Source organism: Carettochelys insculpta, chromosome 6 (assembly GCF_033958435.1).
Source record: "Carettochelys insculpta isolate YL-2023 chromosome 6, ASM3395843v1, whole genome shotgun sequence".
In the NCBI taxonomy this organism is placed as follows: domain Eukaryota; kingdom Metazoa; phylum Chordata; order Testudines; family Carettochelyidae; genus Carettochelys; species Carettochelys insculpta.
The window spans coordinates 118088196-118115495 of NC_134142.1; the positions used below are offsets into that span (position 1 = coordinate 118088196).

The 27300-nt window shown below is 46.4% G+C and overlaps 1 protein-coding gene across 3 annotated transcripts; it reads right to left on the reverse strand.

Moving 5' to 3' along the window:
• Positions 1 to 2218: 2218 nt before the first annotated feature.
• LOC142014831 (acyl-CoA (8-3)-desaturase-like) lies at positions 2219 to 25128 on the reverse strand. 3 transcript variants are annotated; one of them, XM_074998005.1, is made up of 12 exons: positions 24805 to 25128; positions 15880 to 15990; positions 15094 to 15291; positions 13921 to 14022; positions 13588 to 13716; positions 8917 to 8977; positions 8747 to 8823; positions 7184 to 7281; positions 6754 to 6850; positions 6101 to 6180; positions 5364 to 5489; positions 2219 to 4641 (listed from the first exon to the last, which is right to left on the reverse strand). In XM_074998005.1, the coding sequence occupies exons 1-12, from the start codon at positions 24997 to 24999 to the stop codon at positions 4590 to 4592; spliced, it is 1326 nt and encodes a 441-aa protein (XP_074854106.1). In that variant the 5' UTR covers positions 25000 to 25128; the 3' UTR covers positions 2219 to 4589. The 3 variants fall into 3 exon arrangements, with proteins under 3 accessions (XP_074854106.1, XP_074854107.1, XP_074854108.1); XM_074998006.1 differs by having other exon boundaries at positions 24680 to 24809; XM_074998007.1 differs by lacking the exons at positions 15094 to 15291; positions 15880 to 15990 and having other exon boundaries at positions 24805 to 25127.
• Positions 25129 to 27300: the final 2172 nt, after the last annotated feature.

Below are 27300 nucleotides of genomic sequence, written 5' to 3' on the forward strand. Positions count from 1 at the left end.
AGTCGGTTCTTGATCCAGTTCGTCCATTACTGGTAGGAGCTCGACGGCATCGAGGGCTGCGTCAACCACAACGTTCTCGCATAAGTACAGTTCGGAGTAGTGCTCAACCCAGCGCTCCAGCTGTTTGGCTTTGTCAGCAATGACTTCACCAGATTTGGATTTCAGAGGTACCATCTTGTTCTGGGTGGGTCCTACTGCCTTCCTCATACCCTCGTATATTCCTCTGAGATTACCAAAGTCAGCACAGGTCTGGATGCTGCTGCATAGCTGGAGCCAGTGGTTGTTGGCACAGTGCCTGGCTGTCTGCTGTACTGTTCTTCTGGCCTCTCTAAGTGCTTCCTGGGTACTCTGGCTCGGTGAGCGTTTGTACTCCAGGAGTGCAGCGCATGCTTCTTTTCAATTACTGGAATCATCTCGGAGTTAGCTTCAAACCAGTCGTTTGTGTTTCTAGCTCTTCTTCCAAACACTGACAAGGCCGTGTTGTAAACTGTATCCCTCAGATGTTGCCATTTGGATGTCACATCGGCACCCCCAGGGCTGCTGCGCCGATTGTCCTGGAGGGTCTCGTTATACAAACACGTTAGCAGCATAGGCTGGAACTCGAGATACCTTTCAAATGGATTTGTATGCACATCAAATATGCATTGGGTACAAAATATTCCTTTATAATCACTTTTATTCACTGTTGATCTAAATGGAATTAGATGTAGTGATGCAAATGTGAAAGACCCCTAAGCTATTCATTCTTCCAGTAAAGGGTTATTTCAATGCATTCATACATATTCTGATCTCTCCCACTTAACAGTGTTCAGCACGTTTTAGGAATTCTTTTCTCACATTAGCAAAAGCACGTTTTGAACTGTGCTTTGATTACTGCTTTTTCGAACAAAGTTCTGACCCTTTAAGCATTCATCTGTGTATCTTAAGTATACTGTAAGGGATTCCAAATTCCTCTCCTTCCTGTTACTACTGCGTGGCCATTTCATGTTATTCATTTAAGGCTGTGTTACCAGTGACCTCCACAGCTGAAAGGACAACAGTTCTATATGCTCATTTAAACTTCACCATCAGGATAATCAGGTGAATACATTTTAATTTTCCTTCTGAACCATCTCAAGTATGTATAGAAGAAACCCTGTAGCAGTTCTGTGTGAGTGGAAATTTCAGCCTCTGAAAGGTCAGTGACTTTTCTGGATTCACTAGAAAAGTTCCAGACTGCATTATTCTGGGACGGGCAAGATGAGGTAGTATTTTTATTGAACCAACTTCTGCTGGTGAAAGAGATGCCTTCAAGCTACACAGAGATCTTGAGGTCTGGACTGACCTGAGAAAGAGCTCAGAGTATCTTAAAAGTTTGTCTTTTTCACCGACAGAAGTTGGTCCAGTAAAATATATTACCGCCACCTACTTGTGCCTTATCAGCTGAAATCAGCATGCTGACTTCAATAATTCTGGGAAGCCAAGGATACCAAAAATCCCCAGAATTCTTCTGGAACGTATGGCATACCAAGATAACGTGTCCCAGGCATCTTTAAAGACATGAATGACCCAATGGAAAAATACTTTGAAACTGAGGCTGTGTCTGAACAGTGACATTTAAAGTCTCAACATTACTTGCTTTTGTGGATTCTGAAGCCCAAAATGATGGAAGCTGCTACAGAAAGGTGAAACTATCACACTTTCCGCTTTAGGATCACTGTACAGATGGGTAACTTGGAGCAGAATCAGCAAATGCAACATTTCTGGCCTTGACTCAATTTCCTTTTGCATTTTAAGGCTTCCCCTCAGCTTTTCCACCTCTCCCTCTGCCTGCTGGGGAGCTGCACTGTGGACATTTTTTTTTCAATGAGACAGAGGGAGAAAATACAGAGAGTTACAAGAAAAGTTCTAGGAAAGGCCCCAACCTAGAAGACAGTCACACATAAAATTATAATTGTCCTACTCTGTGTTTACGCCAGAGAGGGCCGACTTGAAGAAGTGCGCCTTGAACTTGGAGCAGAGGGTAGCAAGGTATGCAATGACCTTTAGTTCCTGTGGGAGCTCACTCTACAGTTGTATACCAGTGCCCAGAAAGCCACATCCCCTGCACAGATGAGATTTACCCTTCTGTTGGAAGGGATGGGGGCAAACAGGAGGGTTTCTTACTAGTCTCCCACATGAAAGACAATGATGGAAAACAAAAGGGACAGAGAGAAAAGAACCATAGGAACCCAGAGGATTTAATTTAACTTACATTTAATGTTTCAAATCTACAATTTAATGGGAATTCAATTCCATTAAAAAAAATGAATTCTCATCCCAGCCGTTGTCAACTGTGAGGTGACACCACCCCCACTTCACAGGCCCACCAATCTTTTGGAAGATGGCCAGAGAGCAGAAATTCCTTTTTAAGTACTATAACCATGTCTACACTAGGTGCACTTTGCTGGGATAATGACAGCAGAAAACTCTGCTGGCCAAGCTTCCTAGGCATGGCTACAGCTATATGGACAACACCAGGCTTTGTAATGGTATAGCTTATTCCAGCCTTTTCTGCCTATCCTCAGGCAAAACCAGCTATCTGACAGTATGTCTAGACCTACACAGAAAATTGACCTAATCAGGGTCGATCTTCTGGAGTTAGATTTCACACACCTGGTAGAGACACGTGAAATCAAACTCTCTCAGGTCAGCAGTCGTCCCCTGTACTCCACCATATTGGGAGAGTAAGGGAGGTCGACAGGAGAACCTCCATAAGGATAGCCAGGTAAAGTTGATTGCAGATATGTCGATTCTAGCTATGCAACTGACGTAGCTAGAACTGTGTATCTGCAATCAACTTACCTGCCTAGTACAGACCAAGCCTAAGGAAACCCCAGTTCTGCTGGTATAGCTGTGGCTGCACTACAGATTTTTTTTTTTAATTACACTTCGTATTGCCGTGACAGCAGAAGTCTGTTGAATAGCCTGAATGATTTGCTGGGAAAAGTTGCTGGCTGGCTGAAGTAGGTACCATAGAGGAGTGAGGGGAGGGCAGGGAAGACTGGTCATGTCCTCACCTCACACTCATCCATTTAAAAAACTCAAAGAGAGAAGGATCGAGGTTGGCCCTTTGGACAGGGGAGGCTCAAACAAAAAGATATGGCGGGTTTGAGTGATCAAACTGCAGCCTGTAGAGAAGTCAGGTGAGGTGCTACAGGTACTTTGGCAGTTGGGGCATTTGGCCTTGTAGGCAGTATCAGCAACCATCGTAAAGCTAATTAATATTCTGGCAACATTTCAGTGAAGCACACACCCTGCCAGAGGATCTTGGGTGCACACTACCTAATAAGGTGTGTGCTCTGCAGTCAAAGACCCAGGGATGGATCTTGCAGGAAGGGTCTTGGAGCCTGGGCTCCTGTCTGAGCTCAAACATCTACAGGGCTCTGGCTACATGGCTCAAACATCTACATCTACATTTAGCCCTACAGCCCAAGCCCCCCATACTCGCGTCAGCTGACTGAGTGCTGTGGGCCTTTTACTGCAGCACAGACATACATACCCATAGAGACCAGAGGTACTCTGGCCTGTGTGCATGTAATGTGTGCTCCCACTGCCCTCTGCTGGCTGCAGTGTCAAACAAGTTCCAGTGGTGTCCTGAACACTAGTGCCTCAGCAATGGAAAAAGATTTGCCTGTAGCTCACACAGGAACATCCTGTGCTTTAGATGTAGAAAATCCTGAGTTCTCTCCCTATTCACAAAATCCTCAGTGGCCACCATGTGCAGCATAATGTTTGAACTACGAGAGTAAGGGGCTATGGATTGCTTACGCTGTCTTTTTATTCCTAATCTAAACTGGTAGGGGCATTGTAGCAGCTATTCGGGGAGATGAGAGGCTCCCTTTGCACTAAGGATCCAGGGGGTTCAAAAAAAAAAAAAAATAGCACTTAAGGCATGTAAGTTACAACACTCTCATTTGGCTCAGAATACATCCACCTCTAGGGAACAGCTCTGTCAGCCCAGCTGTTCTTGCCCTGTGGTTTGGTCTCTCTTCTCGAACTCATCCCTATGAAGTTGTCTAAGCCCTTCCCCAGCAGTCTGACCTTTTCTCTTCCCTGCTTCGCCAAGGTTTGGACTTGGGTTGCCATTCTTAAATGCACAATGATGCTAAACATGGCCCTTACACAGCTCTTTCCCATGCTTGCATTTCTCCCTCTTCCCACCCACCCCTTATCTTCATTAACCTCGGACTGTGCCAGTTTCTGGGGAAGGAGCATGGCAGGAGTTAGCTACCAAGGTGCCAGACATCTCAGAAATAGCTATGTTAGATGAAAGGTTTCTCTCCTACAGACACAGCAAGTGAAATGCCACCAGATTGAAGGGTGTTAATTTCCTGACCTACAGGCTCCTCCTACCACACAGGTGATATCCTCTCTATTATTCAGTACCAAAGGAGGAGTAGAAGAAGCATGAGAAGGACTAAGTACACACATTTAAAACCCCACACTCTTTACTGGAATTAAGCTTGCCCAACTGCACACCTCTGGCTCTGCCAGATCTCTGCCCTCCGTGCTAGGTCTTCTGGGAGGCAGCGAGGGTGGGGAATACCTCCGTGTGGAGCTGCTGCCGCTTATTTATGTAGATAAGCATCTAACCAGAGCTGCCCAGAATCCTTCAGAGAGCTGCAGGGGACAGAGAGAGGGAGTCTGATTAGTTTAGCAACAAAATGATGAAATACAGCAGCATAGGGAAATTAAAGATCAAGAAGCAAGTTTGAGGGTGAGGACAATGAAATCTAGCGCAATAGTCAAGTCTCTTATATGGAACACTTCAGGGAGACCCTCAAAGACACAGTAATAAACGCTATAGATCCTGGGAAAGGCACATGACAAGTCACTATGGAGTCACAAGGAACTGCTGTATGATCCAAGGGTTCAAGAAACAACCCCAGGAGATGACAAGGAAGGAGGCAAGCAAAGGAGAAGACATGGACAGGTTAGGATTCAAGACCACAATAAAAGCTACAAAAAGAGAACGAAGGAATGAATGAGGCTTGAGACAGGCCTGTCTAGGAGACCCCCCCCACACACAAACCGACATAAAATTATAGAATTACAGTAGGGGAGGCACCTGAGCTGGGAGAAGAGGCTGCTAGCAGAGGGTTCTCCACTAGAATCTCCACACTAGCTATTCTGCATCTGATTGAAACCAGTGGCAACATACAAAAGGGCCCAGATTCCATTTTCAGAGCCCTGAACCATCTAACCCTATTTCTACTGCATCTCTTCGGTTCAGCTGTAGCCCTCCCTCCCCACATCTCTAGCAGACTTCTTTTCCCACAGGCTCAGTGTCCCCATCTTGCCAAGGGCTACTGCACAACATATTTACATTGGCTGATACCTACTATACAATGTCTGCAAAGGCAGTGAACAGAGGCTTGCACTGGTACTCGATGCCATGCTTGGCACACAGGGACTTCACCAGGGGGACCACCTTCCAGTAGTTGTGTCGTGGCATTGTGGGGAAAAGGCTGTGGAAAGAGAGGGAAGATATTTCAGCGAGATCTCAAGAACTTGAAGACAAAAAGGACCATTGTGATCACCTAGTCTGACCTGCACATTCTCTACTGGACACAGAACCTAATCCACCCATTTCTGTAATAGAACCCTAGCCTCTGGCTGCGTTAGTGGCATCCCCAAAAATTATTAGACTTCAGGTTGCAAAGAATCCACCAATAACACCAGTTTAAACCTGCAAGACAGCTGGCCCCTCACTCAGTGCTTCATAGGCTTCCTGGCCTCCCTCAAGAAGTAAACTTCACAGATGCCTTATTGTCACCATATCGCACCCTATTAGTGTCCCTCTCTCTCAACACGGTTCCTGTACTCACGGATACCCCACACAGCTCCCACTCTATCTCCCTCAATGGATGTAGGCACTGGGGCCTCAAGAGAGTTCCTGCCCTTCCATCTGGTTCCCAATACAGTTCCCACTCTTCTTCCATGTCTTGCGGCCCCACAGCTTTCTGGTCCTTTGTGCCTGTATTTATTGATGCTCCACAGGGTCCCGGGCTCACCACTAGTGCGCACAGTGACTGATGTTTGTTAAAGTACCTTTCCTCACCCATGTACCCATACTCACTGATGTTCAATCTGGAAGTTCAGGTGTCCAGTAAACCAGTCATTGAACAGAGACTGGTTTACATTACATGTTGCCTGGAGCTGTGGGAAGAAGAGGAGCAGTGAGTGGGGTTCCATGAATGCTCATCTACCATTTGCCTGAACACTGGGATAACCTTGAGTCAATCTGTCATCCTCACTTTGATCTTGCCTGAACAGAGCCAGTTGAGGATAGGGGTGAAAGCTCTTGCTCTTGAGGACAGTGACACCAGGCTGGGAGTGCGAACAGCATGCTGTGATATGGGATCATATTCCTAACCAATACTGAACTGGTCTCACCAAAAGGATTAGACCTAATCTACCCCAACTCTCCTCTATGGAGACCTCCTCACACTTATAGGCACAAGGTTCAGGAACAAGGAAAGAGAAGGACATAGGAGCCTTTTTCACAGGCAGAACTCCACGTAAAATCCCAGATCACCATGTCAGCCCTACTGAGGTGCAGGTTCCCACCCCATTACCGCAAATTCCAGAGTGATCGCAAGACCTGTCCCTACTGAAGCCAGTAACACCCTCTGGGCTCCCTGCTGAGCTCTAGCACCAATGGCAAAGTGCCACCTGGTTTTAAGTTTACTCCCACGTGCCTTTAGCTCCTAAGGAAAAAGAGATTCTTACCTGAGTAGAGAACCAGTCCACGTTCTTATCGTAATCTATGTGCATGGGGATGTGGTTCATTTGCGTCACCCAGACAAACCAGTTACTCTCTATGAACCTGTGTGACAAACACACACCAAGTGGTCACTCCCTGCATGCCCGACTCAGCCTGTGACAGCCCAGGAACAAACATTTATACTGGGACAAAGTAGTAACTGCTCCATAAAACCCTCCCATAGACTCCAACCAACGGGACAGCCATAGGCCTATACAGGTGATGACAACAGGGGCAATATTCTCCCTGGTCAGGTCATAGGAAGTCCCAGTGGGCAGAAGAGTGAGCGAGATTAAAAGGAGAGCTGGGAAGGGTGATGGGAAGGGTGAAGGAGCAGAGGGATCGAGAACAGCTATGAGCTGAAGCAGCCACAGGGGATAGGAGGGTGAGTGATACCTGACCAGGAGAAAGAGCCCCAGCAGTCCTTTCACCCCCAGTAATGGCAAGTAGGTGAGGAAGAATCGGATGTAGAAGGTCAGCATCCAGGCCAGGTCCTGTCAGAGAGGAGACAAAGAGAAACCTGCACTGGCAGCCACAGAACCACCACTATAATACCCAGTATCTCCTCCCCACCTGCAGCATAAACTATCTGAAATGCAGCCCTGAAGACATCCCCCCTCCTCCTGACCTTACTGCCCATATGCTTTAACTCCCTACAACATAATGGGTGCGTCTACACTAGCCGGCTACTTAAAAGTATCTGGCACAACGTCGAAATAGTATGCGTAGCGTCTACACGTGCTGTGAGCTATTTCAATGTTGAAATCAACGTTAGGTGGCGAGATGTTGAAATCACTATTCCTATCCAAAGATGGTAATAGCGCCCTACTTTGACGTTCAACGCCGAAGTAGGTCACGTGTAGATGATCCGTGTCCCGCTATGTCGAAATAGCGGGGTCCTTCATGGCGGCCATCAGCTGAGGGGTTGAGAGATGCCCTGTCCAGCCCCTGCAGGGCTCTATGCTCGCCACGTGCAGCAGCCCTTAGCCCAGGGCTTCTGGCTGCTGCTGCAGCTGGGGGTCCATGCTGTGTGCACGGGGTCTGCAACTGGTTGTTGGCTCTGTGGCTCTCGTGCTGTGCAGGGCGAGTATGTCTGGGAGGGGCCCTTTAAGGGAGCGGCTTGGGGCTTTGCTGGCCCCTTATTTCGACGGGGAGCTCTTGTGTGTGTGGACACTCCACATTTCCTTCCAGGGCGGCTCCTTTCAATGTTCTCCATCGCTACATTCAAATAGGCTACTTCGATGTAGTGTGCCAGTGTAGACGTAGCCAATCAGCCTTATCTGGACCACAGACCAAAAGAAGGCGCCTGCTGAAGGGCCGTTTCTGGGTCACCTCTGAAGCCTGAATGGGCAGTGAGGACAGACAAGAGAGACTCACAAAGTGGAAAGGAAAAAGCAGCAGCAGCAGCTCTAGACAGCCTGGTTCGGCCTCATTCCCTCCCACCAGTACTTGTTCCTCTTCACTGTCCTGTGGGCTTTTCTCTAGAGCTTATTCTCTTTCCTGCATACATCCTCTCTCACCTGCTTTTCTACATCAAGAATCAGATCTCTTTGCATCTAAATTTCAGCTAAGAGCTCTTCCTTTTCTGGATTTGCCTGCCAGCCCCAATTATCCCTCCTTGTCCTAGCAAAACCCCCTTCCCACCATGCTCCTTCCCTAACAGCTCATGAATTTCCCCCCTCCCATATTCTCCCTTGTCCAGTCCACTCTGTGCTTCTGCGGGGCTGGATTCAAGGTCACTGAGAAGGCTGAGCAGTGTAAAGTAGGGGCTAACAAAGCTTTTGGGGGCAGGGAGAAGTGGCAGATGTGAGCAGATCTTTGCCACAAGGGCCTAGCACTGCTCTAGATGCTCTCTCATGCTGGGCTGTAAAGCAGGAGCCTGGTGGCCTGCTACACCAAGCTTTATCCACAAAACTAGAGGGAGGCGCCACCAGGCACAGCAAAACAGGAAATACTCACCACCCACTGTCTGCGCTGCACTACAAAGTAGAATATGTACCACTGGAAGTAGAGGGGCACCAGGGCCGGGGGGCCAACTAGGGGAGAGAAAAAGAAGAATGAAGACACATGTAGCATTTATTGAAGGATTCTGGTGATTACTGGTAATGCATGGGACTGGAGACACTCACTGATGAAGAAGTATTTGTGCTGGTGATTGTAAGGCATAAACTTCTTCTTCTCCATCCCAAGCTGTGAAAGGAAAAAAGAATGTTGCAGGTTATCTAGGCTACAGACACACTTATACAGGTACTTTCATTGCCCTCCTTGAGCAAGGGAGAGGATTCACATAGCCCTACCAACTCTGTGAGGAGAAACACCTGCTTAGACACCTCCCAGAGACAGGCTGTGGCAGATACCCACTAGTTGTCTCTTCATGCCTATATCCCCACAACACTACTTATTCCTATTTTATATCTATATTATCTTTCCTAGGGAGACCCTTCCCTGCATGGTCTCTGATGCACAACGGTCTAGTCTAGGCTCTTGAAATGTGAATGTTGACATGCACAAGCTCTCCCCACCCACACAGGGTGCTGAAGCCACACAAATGTAATTCTATTTATTACAATCACTACCAAGATTTTATTTTATCACAAGCGCTCTCTAGAGACCACAGAGCTGATAACAGCCACAAAGACAAAAAATGCCACTTGATATTAAATTGCATCAATGCTCTTGTTAAAAAACCTACACGCAGTGACACACAGTTTAAGAAAAGTGAGTTTGAGTATACTGCTTAGATTATTCACAGTCTGGTTTAAAAGTTGTATGATACATATACATAATCAGCAATAACCCAAAGTTAGGCGAACATATTTTACAATAATGTTTGGATAGTGGCATCTAGTCATTTGGCTACACTATTCATGAAACGTTATACAGAGAGCTGGTTGTGGAAATCTTCACTGAGTGAAGCCTGGCCCTCAGTAACTGAGAATATAGGGTATGGTGTCCACTAGAAAAAACAATCCATCAGGGAAGTATCTGAATTATTTTCCTGACTGTGCTTCTCACTGGCAGTTAATAACCTAACAACAAGCCATATACTCAGCCTGTTAGCCAGGAGAAGACTGTTAAGATGTCAGACACACACACATGCCTCTCACCATCACCCAATTGGTATCCCTCAACTCAGAGTCCCTACGGCTCAGAAAATATGAATGCTTTGCTGTGTACCCTAAATTATTAATATTTGCAGTGTTGTTGCAGCCATGATGGTCCCCAGATATCAGAGAGACAAGATGCATGAGATAATATCTGTAGCGGACCAGCTACTGTTGGTGAAAGAGAGAAGATTCTGAGCTACACAGAGGGAACTGAAGAACAACTTTGGTGTAGCTCAACTGCTTCTTTCTTTCAATAACAAAGTTGGTCCAATAAAAGGTATTACCTCATCCACCTTTTACTTCTAAGCTAATAAGGAAAATCAGAAGCAGGCTCTGATTAGAGCGGTCACCTTTGTAGAGAAGGGATGAATGGTCCTCTTCTGCTCCATCTTTCCTCCAATGAAGATCAGCAAAATGTCTCCAAGTGGGTGATTCTAATCCAGAAAGCTCCCACCATGAGTGAGCTTATCCTCTGGATAACACAGATAAGCCAACATAGTGACCCACAGTTGAATTTTGCCTTCTGTAATGCTTTGGAATAAACGAGAGAGCAGGAGAGTCCTGGATCTGCAATGGACTCATCTGTACCACCAACAATACTCATGCGACTAGTCCTGTTGAAGCCTAGTGGGACTAGTCATGTGCTTGAAGTTAAGCATATGCTGGACTGGGATCTTACTCTCTACTCTAACTTGCTATTGGTAGCAGAAGCTGACATCATCTAGGGTTGTAGTGTCTAGTACAACTGCTTAATACATTTCCTAGAACTGGAAAAATGCACGTGGTACACAGCATAATTCGTATGCTGTGCAAAACATCAGAAACCAAAATAAAACATGATATTATTAATGTATGTAGCAGTGTTTAGAACGTCCACCCACATCAGATTAGCCTCCAAAGCAGAGACAGATAACCACCTCTGCTGTAGACAATCTCCATAGAAACAAGCGTGAATACATTCTCCTGTCTTGGAGATGCTTGATTTTCAGTGCCCTATGTATAAATAAATGAGACTATTTCATTGCCATCCTCAAACAACTCCATTAGCTCCACATATACTGAATCATAGAAACCTGAGGCTGGAAGTAACTTGGAGAAGTCATCTAGCGTAGTCCCTCGTGCCAGTGTAAACCCACATAGGACCTTGACATCCCTGACAGGAGTTTGCCTAATTTGTTCTTTAAAATGTCCAGTAGTGGGGATTCCACAACCTCCTGAGGTAAGCTGCTGTAGTGCTAATTGTAAAGTTTTCCCTAATATCTAATTTATATCTTGTTCCTAATTACTTATTTCCTAATACCTATCTCCCTTGCTGCAAACTAAGCTGATTACTTTTTATCCTACCCTTGTGGGGACAAGGCGAACAATTAATCACTGTCTTCTTTAGAACAGCCTTTAACATCTGAAGCCTGTTACGTTCCCCATCAGCCTTCTTTTCGTTACACTCCCAAGTGCCCAGGGTTTTTTCTTAAACCTCTCTTCACAGGTCAGATTTTGATAATCCTCAAATAATTTCTGTCATTCTCCTCTGGACTCTCTCCAATTTGTCAATATCTCTCAAAGGGTGGTGCCTAAATCAGGACACACAACGCTCCATCTGAGGCCTCACCAGAGCTGAGCAGAGTGGAAGACTTACCTCCCGAGTCTGACCTATGACATTCTTGTTTATACGTTCCAAAATGATATTTTGCCTTTTTCTCAGCAGCACCACACTCTTCACTTGTGTTCAATTTGTGATCCCTTATAACCTGCAGATCCTTTTCTCCAGTACTGCTGCCTAGCAACTTATTTCTCATTTTGAATTTTGCATTTAATTCATGCTTTCTAAATTGGGTATTTTGCACTTGCTTTTATTGAATTCCATCATACTGATTTCAGATCAATCCTCCAACAGATCACTTTGAATTCTAACCCTGTCCTCCAAAGAGCTTGTAACCTCTCCCAGCCACGTATCATCCACAAATTTTATAAGCATGCTCTCTACCCCATTACTCCAGCCATTAAGGAAAATACTGAATAGTACCAGTATAGGTCCCTGTAGCTCCCACTGGATATACCCTAAGGTTGTGCTAGTGAGCCACCATTAACTACCTTTGAGACTAGTCTTTTAATCAGTTCTGCACTAATTTCATCAAGACCAGCTACCCTAGTTTTCCTACAAGAACAACATGGTGGCACTGTCGGAGGAGGTATCACTCCATGGTTTGAGCACTGGCCTGCTAAACCCAGAGTCGTGAGCTCAGTCCTCGAGAAAAGCCACTTAGGGCTCTGGGGCAAACAGATTTAAAAAAAAAATCTGTCAGGGATGGTGCTTGGTCCTGCCAAGAGGGCAAGGGACTGGACTTGATGCCTCCTGTGGTCCCTTCCAGTTCTATGAGATGCACATCTCCATACTATAGTACTGTTATCATATAAGCATTTCTAAAGTCCAGATATATCACATGTACTGCTTCTCTGCTCTGACTAAACTAACAATTCCTCAGTTCCAGAGGGGAAAAATCAGAATGTCCAAGCCAGTCACTGTATTCATTTTGGTTCATGTTTAAAAAAACCCAACTGCCAAAACCATTTCTAGGAGTGTTATACCAGAGATGCATTCTCACTCCTTCTGCGGCCCATTCCATAGCTCACTGAAACTGACTGGCAGATTCCCATTGATTTCAGTGGGCCATGGGGTCCAGCACTGAATTAGCTAGTGTTTTGGATGAAACGCATAAGAGTCTTGAACCACTCTTATTTGCTAGCTGGTGTTTCCCAGAATGCTAAAATTAGACAAACCAACCTAAAAATTAACAAACGAAGCAACTTGTATCCACATCTGTATCTTGTCACAGTCCTCCGCCAGGTGAGGAAACGAATACGGACTTAGAATTATGAAACAATCTTTAACATTCTAAAACGTAGCAAAACAGCTACTTTTAAAGAAGTTTAAATCTATGAAAAGTTTACTGAAGTTGTAACAAGCTATGTGGAATATTAAATATAGCACAAAATGTCAAATGTGAGTAATTTTTAAATGGATTCAAAAGCAGTTTAATAATCTCTCTTTGGCCACATGAGCAAATATGGAAAATCTCAAGCTAAATCAATCTTTAAAAAATAATGGAAGCTGGTTACAACCGCAGCTACAGGGAGCTACTGACACTTCAGGATCTCTCACAGAAAATTGGATTTTAAGCAAAAGGTCTGTCCTGCCCAACTCCTTCCCAGAATGCCTGAAATGCAAAGGCAGCACAGCTGTTCTGCAGCTCTGCATAATAATTTAATTTAATAGTTGGAGATATGTATCTCCTAGAACTGGAAAGGACCTTGGGAGGGCATCTAATCCAGTCCCCTGCCCTCTTGGCAGGACTAAGCACCATCCCTGATATCTATTCGCCCCACTCCCTACATAGCCTTCTGAAGGATTGAATTCACAAGCCCAGGTTTAGCAGGCCACTGAGCTATCCCTCCCCTCAAAGCAACAAGCAGGAGAAGGGCCAGCTCCATGGAGCCACACCCTCAGCTTCCACAAGCAGGAGAGGAGGCCTTGCCTGATCAGGACTTGAACCCTAGGCCCTCCAATTAAAAGTCTGATGTGCTACCGACTGAGCTAGCCAGGCTCCATAGGCTCCCTAGCTTGATGCTTCTTCCTGATTTTGGCTCCTTTTAGCACTGCATCCATCCAGTGACCCAACCTGCCCCCAGACTCACCTCCACAGACAATGTCTTTCCCAAAGCAAACAATAAGGGATGCATGTTAACATCAGGGTCCTTGCGGAAGCAGTTAGGTTTGGCATGGTGCTGGAAGTGCAGATGATTCCACCAGCTTGCTGGTGCACCCTGCAGGAACAAACCACATCAGAGGATTCAAATGTCAATGCTGCCAAAAATAGGTCAACTCCTCCACCACTTATTTACTCTTTGGCCCTTTCCAAGAGCCGCACCACATTCCCCTCCCTATCACATTCAGAGAACCTGTGGAACTCCCTTGCTCATGAATCCTGTGAGAACTCTGGGGGATTGTTCTCAACACTGAACACTTACCTTCAGATGGCCAATCACAAACTTGTGCACCAAGTGGTTCCATTTGGATTTGCTGAACACCGAAAGGTGCCCAAAGTCATGCTGGAGCCACCCAGCCTGGGCCTGGAAGACAAAAGAGATCACAGAGAAAACAGCCTCAACTCCATGACCTTCTCAACAGAATTCATTCTGCACGAGTACAGTGATAGGAACAACATTCCTGCTCTCTTGACTGTTCACCTCAAGCAGACAGGAGAACCCTGTATTCATCACAGTGAGACATTTCCTTTCTGTATACACTATCCCAAACATCACTCCCTCGCTGTACAGCCACTAGACTGCAGCCCAGACCGGGTAAAGTTACAAGGCACTGGCGAGTGATTTCTGTGGGGAAAGGAGGATGATGAAGAAAAGGCTATGGACCTAAGAATCAGGACATTTACTCTTCAAACTGGCCAGAGCGCTGCAACAAAGTAGCCTTTGAGGAGAAGGCTGCCTCTTCCAAGTGTATGTAATTCCAGAGGGACCACCTGGGCAGAGGAGGAATAACTGGGGCTTTCAGAAGTGCTATGCCCACAGCTCCTCTGATGGAACAAGAACACAAGGAAGGCGTGGCTTCTGTCTAGTATCTCTCAAAGTTCACATAAACCACAGAAGTACAGCCTTGCTGCCACAAAAAGGCCAGAGCAAACAAAGCACTCGTGCAGACTATGGGGACAAGATACGTAGGATACTCATTCTAACTCCAATCACTAAAAAAGCACGTGTCAAGGGACAGCATCCCCTCCCTTCAATCCCACTCTGGAAAGGAAGGGAGGGAACTGGAATTTTTGTGATCCTGACACACCCAGAGCTTCTGGCATACTTCCAACAGTCCCTCTTCTTAAGAGAGGCTGCGTCAAAAATAACTGGAAGCTTCCCCCAACAACTGCTCTGACCTTCCTGTTAGGACAGGCAGGGAAAGAAGAAGCTGTGAGCTCTGCACATGCAGAACTTTAATACTTCTCCTTCTAGAAGAGACTAAAAATGCAGTTGCTTTCAGCTCCCCACGCCCAGCATTGCTGAAGCATTTTCAAGTTTATTTTTCCTTGGATCACTGAGTACAAGAGCCTGATGGGTACTGACTGAAGCACCTGGAGACAAGTCATTGCTCCTGAGCTTGTGGAAGAACAGGATGGTCCGCAAGGAGTTTACCTGGACAGTGCCCAGCAGCAATGCAGAGAAGAGGAAAGGCAGGAAGGACGACCCAAAGTACCACATGGTGAGCCAGGCAGCAACATCCAGTAGCAGGATGTGAAAGAGAAGCAGGAAGAAGAAGAGGTGGTTGGGGAGAAGGAGTCCCATCCTCTCGACGGTGGCACGCAGCTCCCGGAAATCTTCTACCAGCAATTTCTGCAGGAAGACCCAACATCCAGAACTCTGCCCTGGGAATGCAGGACAGCAGCCTCAGGAGCCCTGGGAGTTCCAGAGGGATCACTGCAGCAGCTCTGGAAGGTTAGGGATCCCAGAAGAGGCATCAGCCATGACATCGGGAATAGTATGCAGCTGACATGCTCTGACTCTTGGGTGGCTGAAGAGTCTCTGTGACAGAGGGGAGACCCTATGGCTGACTGGATCTGTCCTCCTCACTCCCACCCTAAGGTTAAGGTCCCTCTGACACCAAAGGGATCCCTTGCCAATAAGAGCTGTCCTATTAGGCCTGCATCTCTAAATTACTGAGGGGAGTCTGCAGCTAATCCATTCGGCTCCCCCAGTCCCCGCCCAAGGGTTGCAGTAACACAGGAAGAACCTTAGACCAATAGATCCTGTTTTTCCAAGCTAGTATTCCCATGACACCACGGGGAAGCTTTGAACAGGCATGAACCCAAGAAACAACGTGCTTTTCCATTTACTAAGAATTCTGGTCACCAGTGAGAGATATCAATACATTCCCACTCCTGCCACAATCCCAGCGCAACGTCCAGCTTTTAAGGCACTCACATTTTTGCTGGGCTCAAAGCTGGGTTGATCTGGTGCCAGTTCTCCAATCAGCAGTGATCTCATGTACTTTCTCACTACAGTCTTGTCAAGATGGAATGCTGTGAAGGGATCCTAGAATATAGACAAGGGAATGGGATTAGATAAATCACACACTGGGGTAGGGAAGCAGGAAAGATGCTATGTGAACAGCCCCAGTCCAACAGGAATTAATCCAGAGCTGCACCTGCCAAAACCTTCTTCTTGCCCTGGCCAATATTTTGGCAATCTTCTCAAAGCCAAAACAGATACCTGGCAGTTGAAGCTCTCTGATGCTATCTAGGTAGATATTTCTTATGCATGTCACCATGGTAGCTGGGCACTCACTCTTCCTCCTTATCTCTAAACTGGAAGCCTTTATTTTCCTGTTCAACCTGTATCATGTCTTCTGGATGTCATTCTCTTCTGCCTCATTTCCTCTCCTTTCATTCGATGCCAGCCATTTCTTTGCCTGGCTCCAACCCCCCACTTTCAACATATGAATTTACATATAATCTTCTGCACTCCAACCGCTTCTCTAACAACCTATTTACTGCTCCCCTTTGCCTCTCAACATTTCAGGGAATGGCTTACTCTCATTCCCTCAGTTTTTCACACGTCCAGTGGCCTAACGGTGGCAGCAAAGCTCACTTTGCAATTGCTCCTTCAGACCACAGGAACTGCTCGGGCGCCTCCAAGAGGCATCACTACTTTGGATGTTGTGTACTTCCCCATAAGGCTAACTAGCACAGTTCATCCACCCAGAGACAGCTATGGGGCTTGTGGGGTCCCTCCCCACTTCTTCCTCCTGCAGTCCCGCTCCAACGCACCTGCCAGGGAGCTAAGTCAGTGTTTAGGGGCTTCCCGCACCTGCCCAGCACTCCTGCCAGGGAGCAGGAGCATGGGACACCTATTTTTCCAGGGGACTCCCAAACACAAGCGCCACTGTTCAACTTAATCCACCACTGCATCCAAGACAAAGGGCTCCCAAATCCACCCCCACCTGCATGCTGCTTCCTGGAAGAGCCCTGCAAGGAAAAATTGTCAATCGCTTAGCAGCAGCATGTTCCCTGTACACTCTCTGGACAAGAGTTGGCTCCAACCAAGCAAGCTGGGGTTTATATACACATATCACTATATTCATAGTCCAGCTTGCTTTCAATTCCAAACCCACTTGGGCGGTGAGGGAGACACATGTTTGTTTGGTGCCTCTCTCACATTGAAAGTCTCCCTCTTTGTCTCATGTTACATTTCCTCTCCCTGTGTCTGTCCTGGCACTCCAGTTACAGTCTTCCCAGGACTAACTTTGCTTTTTCCTTTCAAGGGAATCCCTGCCCCCACTCCTGGTTGTCTTTGTTTCCAGCACACTGCTCTAAGCACTGCAGCTGCCCACATGGCTTTGTGTTCTTTTGCAAAGAGCTGGCCCTTTAAACGGCCCTTAACCAGGAAACAAACCGTTTTCAAATGTGGCTGATGCAGCCAATTCTAGCTCAGGCTTGTTGTATTTAATCAAGAAAGAGAGGGCATCCTCCCTGCTCAGGCTTATCTAAACAGGGGAAAGGGGTAATTTCATCTCTGTTTTCCTATTGGAAGAGGGCGAATGAGGGGCTGGCACCTGGGCAGACCATGAGATGATGGTACCACAAGTTTAGACCAATCATTACAATGGTAGTTGTACAACCTGGCAGGGAGGGGGGACAAGGGGATTGATCAGGCATTAATGCACTTTCTGGGAACCATGGTACTGAGGCAGCAAACCACACATTTAAAGGGGAAGTGCTTTTTCCTCTCCTTTCTTATCCTCTTGTTTTTTTCTAAGGATCTGACAATTGACTTCCAGTATGGAAATATTCAACAGGTTGGGATTCAATCCGGTTCCTGTCACTTCAATTTCAGCCAGTTGTCTCTTCAGAGAGTAACAGAGAGCATAACGCTTGTAGTGTGTGTCACGCTTCAGGGCAACTGCTCCTCAGTTCCCTCCTCTATGGGCCAGCAATTGTATCTCCTCTAGGCTTCTGGCTCCCCAGACATTGGTCTCTTGAGCAGAGAGCCGCCTCTCACTCCCTTCTGAAGGGATATTTCCAGACTGGACATTTCCCTGCCTATGCTCTCCTATTCCCTAGCAAAACAGCCTCCCTCAACAAGCTAGGATGTGTGCTCTGCTTTCTCTACAGAGGTAACTGCCAACAGTTGTGGGTTACCACGCAACTCCGTCTTAAGCCAGGACTGCAATTCTTAGGGGCAAAACATTTTTTAAATCAATAAAAGAACTACAGGCATGGTAATATGCTTACCAGAGATCACCCCAGCTCCAACATGGGCTCTGAAAAGTCCACCCAGGGGCTCTCCAGTGATTTGTGATTCATTCTACCACTCTTTGCTCATAACAGGAACCCAAGTTTTATAGTACCCCAAACGGTCAGAGGAGCAATGTGAAGATATAGAGAGGTATCACGGCAAATGTAAGACCAGGGAGGTGTATAAGACAATTAGGAATATTAATAGGAAAGGGCAACTGAAGCAGATGGAGATCAAAAATGAGAACAAAGAAGTGCTCATGAACAGGGAGAAGATTGTACAGCGATGGACGAGATATTGCACCGATCTATACGAAGCACAGTTGGACCCGAGTGTCTCAGAGAGACTGACTGAAGAACTGAAAGAGATATCTCCTCTGAGCATCGAGAGTGAGACCGATATTTCGAAGGAGGAAGTAGAAAAGCCGTGAAACGACTAAAGAACAACAAGAGCCCTGGAAATGATAAGATCATGGGAGAGACGATCAAATACGGTGGAGAAAGCACAATTCAGGAAATACACCAACTATGTAATATAGCATGGAAAGAAGGGAAGGTGCCTAAGGAATAGACAAGATCTGTGCTAGTGAGAATACCCAAGAAAGGAAGTACACTGGAGTGCAAGAACTACAGAGCGATTGCCCTAATGAGTCATCTAGGTAAAGTGCTGATGATGATACTGACTGAGAGATTAAGATCGCAGACAGAAGAACATATAGCAGACGAGCAAGTGGGGTTCAGAAAAGATAGAAGTACCATACAGCAGATATTGGCACTAGGACTGACAGCGAAGAAAGCTCAACAAAAGAACAAAAACATATACACTTGCTTCATCTATTTTCAAAAGGCATTTGACAGTATAGATCAGAAAGTGACTTGGGCGGTGTTGGAGTCATACAGAGTGGACAGCAGACTGATACGGTTGTTGAAGGATATCAGTGATAATGCAGAGGCAGCGGTGAGAACATGTGGGGAGTTGGGAAGTTGGTTTAAAACAAGTAGAGGTACGAGACAACAAGATCCAATATCACCAAGTATCTTCATCGCACATCTGGAGACAGCGATGGACAAGATCAAGGAAGAGGTAGAAGGGATATCTGTGCACAGGAAAAGAATTAACAACTTGAGGTTCACGGATGATATAGTTATCATTGAGGAAGATGAGGAGAAGCTAGAGAAAATGGTGCATGTGTTAAACAAAGAAGGGAAGCGGTACAGACTGATTACGAACATCGATAAAACAAAAACAATGGTATTTGGAGATAAAGAAATAGGAAGGAAGATCAGTGTCAATGGTATAGAACTAGAAAATGTAGAGAAGTTCACATATCTGGGGAGCAACATAATGTATGATCTAGACTGTAAGAAGGAAATAGCGGCTAGAATAGCGAAAGCAAGAGCAAGTTTGAAAGTGGTGGATAAGATCTGGAAAAGCAAAGCAATTAGTTTAAGAACAAAGCTGAGCATCTTGAAAACGTGTCTATTCAGCAGCATGTTGTACGGATGTGAGACACGGATGATAACAAAAGATTTGGAAAGAAGAATATTGGTGCTCGAAAGAAGTTGTTATAGAAAGATTCTGAGAATAGGATGGATGCAGAAGGTCACCAGTGAGGAACTATATAGGAAGATACAGCCGAAAGAGAACCTGCTGCAGAAGGTTATACAACAGAAGCTACAACTATTTGGACATATTTGCAGAATGAGCAACAAACGAAAAATCAAGACCCTAGTATTCAGCATGATGGACAGTTCGAATAGGAGAGGCAGACTCCACAAAGAATGGATAGATAATATAGTAGATTGGTGCGGAGCTAGTCTACAGAAACTAAGCCACTCTGCACTGGACAGGGAAAGATGGAAGGAAATAGTGAGAGAGGCATCACACACCAACGGGCGCTGAGCCCACGGTTATTGATGATAATGATGAATGGGCCAAAGACATCCCAAACCCCTCCCAAGTACCAGCGCGCCCCCCCCCCTCCATCCTTGGATAAGAGATCTGCCTTTTTGCTGGATCAGAAAGAAGACCCAATATCTGTCACAGTTTGCTCCCCCATCTGTTAACACCCAATATCACATACAGGCAATACTAGGTACCAGTAATCCTTAGGACTCACTCATTTCTCATATATCCCTCTCTGGAACAAGGCTTAAAATGGGTGAAATTGACATGATCTTGTGCACGTTGCAAAGGTCTGCACATTGCCTTGGGCTGCTGGCTATGCCCATACTGAGCAGCCCTGGAAGGCCCCAGGGCCCAAATTCTATTCTTACCCCTACCAGTGTCTAATATTAAAATGGACACAATGTAATTCAAATGTAGTTAATCACAATAAGTTAAGAGTAGGTTCAGGTCCTATGTCTGTCTCAAGTCCACATGCCAAATTTGGTGGTTTATAACCTGACTGACCCAATTTTTTAAAAAGGTTTTCTCCCCTGTACGTGAAAGACCTGGGCAGCCAACAGAAAGAAAGTGACTACAGAAGGAAAAAACGAATGTGATAGGACTATGTAGGTGATCCCAATTATACACATTCTTCCAGTTCTACCTTAATGGTTTCTTGTAAGAGTAGCAGGGGAAATATTTTCTGACACTAAGGTGATTTTTAACTTGACAGTTCCCTTTAATAATACTCTGCACTTCAATAGACCTTTCCATACATTGGGCTAGATTTTCAAAATTAGAGGAATATAATGGTGCACATATAGCTGCACGTTTAATTTATTCAGGCAAACACTTAATGTGCACTTTGTATACACAAGTCAAGAATTTATATGCATATGTAGCCTAGCTGTCCTTCCCTGAATGCATCTGTGCAAGAGTGGGCATCTAACTTTGAAAATCAGTCCCGTTATAGAGATTGCATTTAAAAATCTTCCACTGTTGGCTTAGATCAGGGTGGGGAACCTTTTTTGGATCAAGGGCCACTGACCTACAGAAAAATCAGCTGGAGACCACACAAAAGTGGGAAGCAAAACCAAAACAAAAAAGAAAAAAAACCCACCCTCGTTACGTGGCTGCCGACAGACACCTCACTCCCCTGAGGACTGAGGTTCACAACTTCCCCCAGGCCAGACTAACTCTTCTGGCACTAGCAGATTTTTGTGGGCTTCCCCTAGGCTTCAGTGCAGGGCCAAAAATAAGGGGTTCAGTGTGCAGGAGGGAGTTGCCAGGGAGTGGGATGGGAAGGAGGATGAGGAGACTGGGCGGTAGGACAAGGGTGCAGGATGAACCTGGGAGTGCAGAGTCTGGGCAGGAGGGAGGGTGGAGGATCGAGGTGGGGGTGTGAGGTATGGGTGGGAGGGGTGAGTGAGGAAGTTAGGGGTTTGGATCTGGGCAGCAAGTAGCATGCAGGAGCAACATAGGGGCGCTGGGTGAGAGTGATGTGGCACAAGTGGGCTGGGGGAGAGTCTGGGCAGGGAGGGGTCCAGGAGTGGGGTCCAGGAGTGGTGTCCGGGTGGGAAGCAGGGTAAACGAGTGGGATAGGCATGAAGGGGCTGGGCAGGAGAGGCGATGTGTGGGTGATTACCTTCACAGCACCCCAGGGGCACACATGCTTCTGCATCCCCTGCTGCTCCCAGGCACCACCCCTGTTGCTCCCATTGGCCATGATTTTGGTCAATAAGAACAGCAGCTGAAAAGCCTCCAGGCCAGTCCATCCCTCAGCTGCTGTTTCTCCAGCCAGAGATGAGGAATAAGAATGACAGCAAACAGAGCTGCCTCCTCCCCTGCACCAAGCAGGGCCTGTGGGCCAATTTGGACCCATCTTGCCTGGATCTAGCCCATGAGGCTCAAGGCTCCTCTCCCTCCAGCAGGAGTGAGCCAGCGCTGGGTGAGGGGGATGGAGTGCCAGTGTGGGCTCCCCACGCAGGCTGTAGGTTCCACATGCCGGCTTTAAATAGTTTTTGCTCCTGTGAGTAGTTGTTTATACCCACAGTATCTTTCGCTTAGCGCAGACAATACAGTAGAACCAAAGACTTATGAACACCTCAGGAACACAGATTGTTCGTTAACTCTGATATGTCTGTAATTCTGAACAAAACATTATGGTCATCCTTCCACAAGTTTACAACTGAACTTACTACAACTTCTGAAACTTTACTGCATAGAAGAAAAATGCTGCCTCCTAGGTTGGTTGGGTTTTCTTAAGTTGGACAGCTCAGTGGTTTATGCACTACCCTGCTAAACCCATAGTTGTGCGTTCAATCCTTGAGGAGGCCATTTAGGGATCTGAGGCAAGTAGATTTAAAAAAAAAAAATCTCAGGGATGGTGCTTGGTCCTGCCAAGAGGGCAGGGGATTGGACTCAATGACCTCTGAAGATCCCTTCCAGGTTATAAGATAGGTATATCTTCATTTACATTTAACACAGCATTGTGCTTTATTTGCTGACCATTTGTTTTTTGTTTCTACTGCTCCCTTATTGCATATTTCTGGTTCCAAATAAGATACGCAGCTGCATGGTCAGTTCTTAACTCTGGTGTTTATAAATTTGCAAATCTGTTGTATCTAGTAACACTACAAATACTACTGTTACCAAAAACAAATGCCAAATTTAAGTGTTCCTATGATGTGTATTTAGTTATAAAATAGGTATTTTTCACAATCCCCTTACTAAAGATGACGAAACTGCAGCTAAGAGAGGATAAGACCCAAGAACTTGACAGCAAATGCTTATCTCAATGGAACCACTCTATTTAGGTGAATAAAATTAAATCTGCAGAAGTGTTACAGGTTTAGGGTCACCATTTCCAAAAGCCATAAATTCCACATAATTCCACAAATTTTGTATCCGTCATTTGAAGACTACTTAAACAGATGGAAACCAGTAGGCACCCACAGTCAAAAAAGTTCATCTTGACCTTTTCTAAGTCTCAGTTTCCAAACATGTGAAATGGAATACCCACATGTGGCCATGCAGATGTTAAATTCAGTATTTTGGGGTGTTCTCTTTGGTAGACGTTATCGTTGTCACCTCCCCAGTTTACAAGTGAGGAATCTCAGGCCTGGCGAGGTAAACTGTACTATGGGCTGGGGATGCAGTAGTCTATTGGATCCGGAATGGAGTACGTAACTAAAATAGCCTTTCGAGTTTCCTTACTATTTAAAATAAAAAAAAAGTGTAGTAGTAGTAGTAGCATCCTTCAGTCTACGTAGACTAGGGATTGCGCCCTTCATAGTTCCATTTGGGATCATCATCAAACCTTACAATTTACAGGTCTGCAAATACCACACACATTTCACTGGGGAGATCAGGGTTTCCCAGAATGGTGGTCCCGACCCACAAAGGGCACAAGGTTATGGTGGGGAGAGGGAGTCACAACAGTGCTACCTTTACGTCTGCACTGCCTTTAGAACTGGACCCTTGGCCAGTATCTGCCACTCTCCAGCTGCCCAGCTCTGAAGGCAGCAGCACAGACATAAGTGTGGCAATACTGTAACCCCCTACAATTACTTTGTGACTCTGCTTTTTGAGTCAGAGCCACCAGTTTGGGAAAGTGCAGTCTCCCTCTTGAAATATGTGTCGTATAGGGTAAAAGTACATAAAGGTTCAAATCTCCATAGAGATCAGATTTCATATCCAGGCCACATTTTTCACGGCCATGAATTTAGTAGGACCCTATATATAAAAAATAAATCAGAACTAAAATCCTGAAAAGTAAATGTGTTTTAAAGGCCTTGTCTACCAAAGCAGGTAAGAGCATGCTCCATTTGAAGTGTGTGAGCAACCCCACTGACTTCTTGCTTAAAGGCAGACATATGGTTAAGTACTTTACTAGATTGGGGCCTAAATGAGGGAGCTGAGGATAATATTGACAACCATAGCCTGATAAAGCAGGGTGGGGAATCTTTTTCCAGTAAAGGCCAATGACCCACAGAAAAATCAGTCAAGAGTCACACATAAACCACAAGCAAAAAAGCTCCAGGCCCACGAAGGAAGACAAGGAAGGACACCACAGTTTAGGACTACCCTTAGGTCACATTAACTCTTCTGGGGGCCCAGGGCTAGTAGATTTTGTAGGCCCCCCAGACTCTGGGGTGGGGCCAAATATGAGGGACTTAGAATGCAGAAGGAGGGTTGCTGGGGAGTGGGAGGGGGATGGAGGTGTGGGAATGGTGCAGGAGTGGGTGGGGGGTGGCCATCTAGGCAGGGAAGTGCAGAGGTCGATAGTGGGGTACTTACCTGTGAAGATCCCCAAAGGTACAAGCGGCTCTGTGCCCCATCTCACACACTGCTCCCAAGCACTGCCCCCCAGTAGTTCCCATTGGCTGCAATTCTGGTGCTTCTCTGTGCTGCCCCTCCCAGCCCAAGGCAGAGGGAGCAAGCAGTATGCAGAGTTGCTTCTTCCCCCATCAGGCAATGCCCGCACACCTGATCCGACCCCAGCTTGGGTGGATCCAACACATGAGACTCAGGGACCGCCCCCCCTCGTGCCGCAGGGCTGGCACGGCCCTGCCTGGGGCCACGCATCTGGGAGTCCCACCTTCAGCAGGGGGCTGGACTCGACAGCCTCCTCGATCTCTGCCAGCCCTCAACTTCTAGGGCTCTCGACCCCCAGGGCGCCCGCGCATCCCCGCACTGAGCCAGCGGGCAGCCCCGACCCCTCACCGTGGCGTCCTGCCCCGCGTAGTGGCTGATGACGCGGGAGCCCCCCGGGTGCCGCCGGTAGAACTGGCTGATGTCATAGACCTTCCTGTCGATCACCAGCCACCGCTCCTGCAGCGGGTGCCCCCGGCCCGTGCGGAGCCCGATCTCCTCCCAGGTGAAGCGCCGCGCGGAGGCGTCCACCCCGGGCTCCCCCATCGTCCCTCGCTGCTGCGCCGCGCTCAATCCAACTGCAGCAGCGCGAGCGGCCGCCGGCTCAACACCCTAGCCATTCTCTGTCCGTTAGAACGCGGCCACATCCCTCGGCGGTCATTGGCTGGCGACTCCCCCAGCCCCGCCTACTCGCGAGCTCTTTGTGTGCTCTGGTACCTCACCCCGCTATCACCTATTGGAGGCCGGGGAGCCTCACCCTGACAGAGATCAGCAATGTAATTGGATGGTGAGTCATTCCGGTCCATCCACAGTATCTTATTGGTTTACTTTCTTGTCAGTCATGTCAGCCGAACGCCCCTGTGCTTCCTATTCGCTTTGCTCTCAAGAGAACGCCCAGGGTTGTCAGCATCCCTTCCCTCGCCGCTGCTGGCGGGAAGAGGCAGCTCCATAGAGTTATAGAACACTAGGACAGGAAGGGACCCCGAGAGGCCATCAAGTCCAGCCCTGTGCTCCAATGGCAGGACCGAGTACTGTCTAAACCATCCCTGATAGGCATCTATCAAACCTGTTCTTAAATGTCTCCAGCGATGGAGATTCCACAACCTCCCTTGGCAATTTATTCCACTGATTGACCATCCCGACAGTTAGGAACTTTTTCCTAATGTCCAACCTGAACCTCCCTTGCTGCAGTTTAAGCCCATTGCCTCTTGTTCTATCCTCAGAGGCCGAAAAGAACAAGTTTTCTCCCTCCTCCTTATGACACCCTTTTAGGTACCTGAAAACCTCTATTATGTTGCCCCTCAGTGTTCTCTTTTCCAAACTAAACAAGCCCAGTTCTTTCAGTCTTTCTTCATAGGTCACATTCTCTAGACCTTTAATCATTCTTGCCGCTCTTTTCTGGACCCTCTCTAATTTCTCCACATCTTTCTTGAACTGCGGTGCCCAGAACTGGACACAATACTCCAGCGGAGGCCTAACCAGTGCAGAGTAGAGCAGAATGACTGCTCGTGTCTTGTTCACAACACACCTGTTAATGCATCCCAGAATCATATCTGCTTTTTTTGCAACAGCAGCACACTGTTGAATCATATTTAGCTTGTGGTCCACTATAACCCCTAGATCCCTTTCTGCTGTAGTCATTCCTAGACAGTCTGTTCCCATTCTGTGTGTGTGAAACTGATTGTTCCTTCCCAAATGGAGCACTTTGCATTTGTCCTTATTAAAATTCATCCTGTTTACCTCAGACCATTTCTCCAGTTTATCCAGATCATTTTGAATTACGACCCTATCCTCCAAAGCAGTTGCAACCCCTCCCAGCTTGGTATCATCTGCAAACATAATAAGCGTACTTTCTATGCCAATATATAAATCATTGATGAAGATATTGAACAGAACCAGTCCTAAAACAGACCCCTGCAGAACCCCACTTCTTATACTTTTCCAGCAGGATTGAGAACCATTAAGAACCATTCTCTGAGTATGGTTATCCAGCCAGTTATGCACCCACCTTATAGTAGCCTCACCTAAATTGTATTTGCCTAGTTTTTTATGAGTATCATGTGAGACCGTATCAAATGCTTTGCTAAAGTCTAGATATACCACATGTACCACACCTTCCCTATCCACAAGCCTCGTTATCCTATCAAAGAAAGCTATCAGATTAGTTTGACATGATTTGTTCTTTACAAATCTATGCTGGCTGTTCCCTGTCACCTTACCACCTTCCAAGTGCTTGAAGATGATTTCTTTAATTACCTGCTCCATTATCTTTCCTGGCACAGAAGTTAAGCTGACTGGCCTGTAGTTTCCTGGGTTATTCTTTTTCCCCTTTTTATAAATGGGCACTATATTTGCCCTTTTCCAGTCTTCTGGAATCTCTCCTGTGTCCCATGATTTTCCAAAGGTGATAGATAAAGGCTCAGATATCTCCTCTATCAGCTCCTTGGGTATTCTAGGATGCATTTCATCAGGCCCTGGTGACGTGCAGACATCTAATTTTTCTAAGTGATTTTTAACTTGTTCTTTTTTTATTTCAACTTCTAACCCAACCCCTTTCCCACTAGCATTCACTATGTTAGGTATTCGTTCATCAGTGAAGACCGAAACAAAGAAGTCATTAAGCATCTCTGCCATTTCCAAGTTCCCTGTTACGGTTTCTCCCTCCTCACTGAGCAATGGCCCTACCCTGTCCCTGGTCTTCCTCTTGTTTCTAACACATTTATAAAAAGCCTTCTTGTTTCCCTTTATTCCTGTAGCTAGTTTGAGCTCATTTTGTGCCTTAGCCTTTCTAATCCTTCTCCTGCATTCTTGTGTTGTTTGCCTATATTCACCCTTTGTAATTTGTCC